A 3,315-nucleotide genomic window follows, 5' to 3' on the forward strand; every position below is an offset into this window, starting at 1 on the left:
ACCTGCTTACACAACAAAGTGTACCGAGACCAAGAGAAGTAAACGGCAGCATACTAGATCTTGATTCCCCGTGTGACAAGTTCAGCGCAGCGCAAGATGGAGTACCAGGGACAGCAGCAGCGCGGCCGCGTCGACGAGTACGGCAACCCGGTGGCCGGACATGGCGTCGATACCGGCGCGGCCGCCGGTGGGCATTTCCAGCCCATGAGGGACGAGCACCAGACTGGCCGTGGGATCCTGCACCGCTCCGGCAGCTCCAGCTCCAGCTCGGTGCGTATACACAGTACACAGTACTTCTTGCTGACACCACTTGCATCTATGGTTAGTGTTTTGTGTACTGATTTCTCTCGTTCTTCGTGATAGTCCGAGGACGATGGCATGGGCGGGAGGAGGAAGAAGGGCATCAAGGAGAAGATCAAGGAGAAGCTCCCTGGTGGCCACGGTGACCAACAGAACACCGGTGGCACCTACGGACAGCAGGGTACCGGCATGGCCGGCACCGGCGGCACCTACGGGCAGCAGGGTCACACTGGGATGACCGGCACCGGTGGCACCTACGGGCAGCAGGGTCACACTGGGATGACCGGCACCGGTGGCACCTACGGGCAGCAGGGTCACACTGGGATGACCGGCACCGGTGGCACCTACGGACAGCAAGGCCACACTGGGATGGCCGGCACCGGCGGCGCCTACGGGCAGCAGGGTCACACTGGGATGACCGGCACCGGCGGCACCTACGGACAGCAAGGCCACACTGGGATGGCCGGCACCGGGGCACATGGCACCACGGCCACCGGCGGCACCTACGGGCAGCAGGGTCACGCCGGGATGACAGGCACAGGGGCGCACGGCACCGGCGGCGGCTACGGGCAGCACGGCACTGACACCGGCGAGAAGAAGGGCATCATGGACAAGATCAAGGAGAAGCTCCCAGGCCAGCACTGAGCGCTGAGCAGAGCCCGCGGCCGCCACTTCTGAGAGTGGAGGTGCCGGTCGACCACCTTTGCAGAATCAATAATAACATGGCGATACAATAAAATTCCACCATACAACGTGAGCCTGGTTCACCGAGCTCACTTGCGTGTTGGAGGAGCCACCGTATCTAGGCTCAAGTTTACGTGAACAAACAGTGTTGTTTGTTTTGAGTTTCTCGTCTGTTTACACTGTATAATCTTGTAAATTTCCTTCTGGTTAAACCGTGTATGTATGCTTCGCGTACAGGTAAGTTATTTTATCAAAAATATATACTCCTATAATAGTGTCTTAAAGAGTAGCTTAAGAGCATCATATGTATTTCGGCCTTGTGATGAAACCGGTGCACTGGGTCCGTGCCTTGGTTTCCGTATTTGGAAATTTCGGAAGGTTCTACAAAAAGAAGAAAATACATACAGGGCATATAAGACCAGTGAATACACAATACCAGGAAACAATATCAACTCTAAATTTAGAGCACAGTATATTTTTTAAAGGTAAAGCTAAGCTTTATTGATCAAATACCACAGTGGAATACATCTCGGATTGAACCAGCCCCACACGTGGCGTCCCTGACCTAACGAATGTAAAAACTTAGCCAGATTGTGAGCCTCTTTATTTGTCTCTCTTATCTTCAAAAATAAAACTAGTAGCACGAACGAAGCTTAATCTCACTAATGACACTATCATATCTCCCTTATGTGCCCTTCTGGATGTCTTCTACAACTTGCTTGGAATCTAAAGGAACAATAAAGTTTTGCAGAGCAGATCGTCTGCTAGAGAGTGTCTCCCTGTACGCAATGGCTTCCAGTATTGTTGAATCACGGATGCCATGTATCTTCAACGATGAAGTCCCCAAGTAGTTACCTTGGTCTCTAATTGCCGCTAACACGTAATTTTGCAAAACCAGTAGGTGACGCCTTCTGTCTTCGCTCACATTGATGGTGTTCTGGACTAGAGGTACCAATCTAGTTGGCCCATAGTCCCTGTGCCGAGCTTGCGGCCCGCCAATCTCAGCAAGAAAAGGCACCGGAAGCCTCGAACCCAGGTGTGATCAAGACGGACACTGTCGAATACTTGGCGTATACATTAAGAATAGTTCTAATTATCGGCATGTTTACTCCAAGTTGGCAATAGATCATGTATAACCCTAAATACCCCTAGAAAATGAAATTCATGAATATTTGTTTATTTTAGACGAACATTTCTAGAAATGGATGAACAGTTTCTGAATTCATGAACATTTTTTGACTCAACGAACATTTTGAATCAATGAACTTCTTTGAAATTGGGGAAGAATTCTTGAATATGTTTTGAATACACGATCATTATTTCAAAATCATGAATATAATTTTATTTCCTGAATATTTTTTAAGTCATGATTTTTTATAATATGTGAAGAATTTTATTAAATCACAAGCATTTGCATCTGCCTCATCGCAGCGTTTTGCCTGTCTTTTCTTCATATTTGTTTGGCTCAATGTTTCCATGAGGATTTCAAACTGAAATCTTCATATTTGTTTGGCTCAATGTTTTCATGAGGATTTTAAACTGAAATGTGTGACTCTGACAAATGCAAGTTAGTTAAGGATGCAATTCTGTCTTGCCACACGAATGTTATATGCTTGCAGGAAACCAAACTTCAGGTGGCGGAAGCAACAAAAGCAAGCTCTTTTCTTCCCTCGAACCTCAAAGCTTTCTCCTTCATCCCGGCTATTGGCTCTGTTGATGGCCTTCTTGTCGCTTGGGACAAAGATTGTGTGCCTGCCATTGAGATCTTCAGAAGCAAATACTGCATTTCAGTAAAGTTAAGTTCATTCAGTGACAACAACTCATTCTGCCTGACAACTGTCTATGCCCCATGTGATGATACAGAGAGGCCCGATTTCTTCCACACGGTTAAACAAGCTGCTGAATCAGCTACGGGACCATGGATTCTTCTTGAAGATTTTAATATGTACAGGTTTACACATGAAAAATCGAAGGGACATAAAAACTGGGCTATGATGGACAGCTTTAACGACTGGATTAGAGAGAATGCCCTTGATGACATCGACATTACCAACAGAACATATATATGGTCAAATAAGAGAAGGGATCCCACCTTGGTTAAGCTTGACAGAGTCCTTGTGAACGCGGACTGGAACCTGGGTTTTCTGAACACGGAGGCGACAACCGTCTTTGCAACAACTTCACATCACATCCCCATTGCAATTGACTTTAGCAGAAGTAAATGTTTCCGGTTTGAGAATCACTGGCTACACACTCAGGAACCACGAGATGTTATTCACAGTGGGCTCACTAAGGGCACCAGACACTTTGCATCCATTACACCCTCGTTGA

General features: G+C 47.4%; 1 protein-coding gene across 1 annotated transcript; it reads left to right on the top strand.

Moving 5' to 3' along the window:
* LOC125515056 (dehydrin DHN4-like) lies at positions 1 to 1,273 on the top strand. Its single transcript, XM_048680476.1, has 2 exons — positions 1 to 270; positions 364 to 1,273. Exons 1-2 carry the CDS (start codon positions 97 to 99, stop codon positions 943 to 945), a joined length of 756 nt encoding a protein of 251 aa, XP_048536433.1. The 5' UTR covers positions 1 to 96; the 3' UTR covers positions 946 to 1,273.
* Positions 1,274 to 3,315: the final 2,042 nt, after the last annotated feature.

Source organism: Triticum urartu, chromosome 6 (genome assembly GCF_003073215.2).
Source record: "Triticum urartu cultivar G1812 chromosome 6, Tu2.1, whole genome shotgun sequence".
NCBI lineage: Eukaryota > Viridiplantae > Streptophyta > Magnoliopsida > Poales > Poaceae > Triticum > Triticum urartu.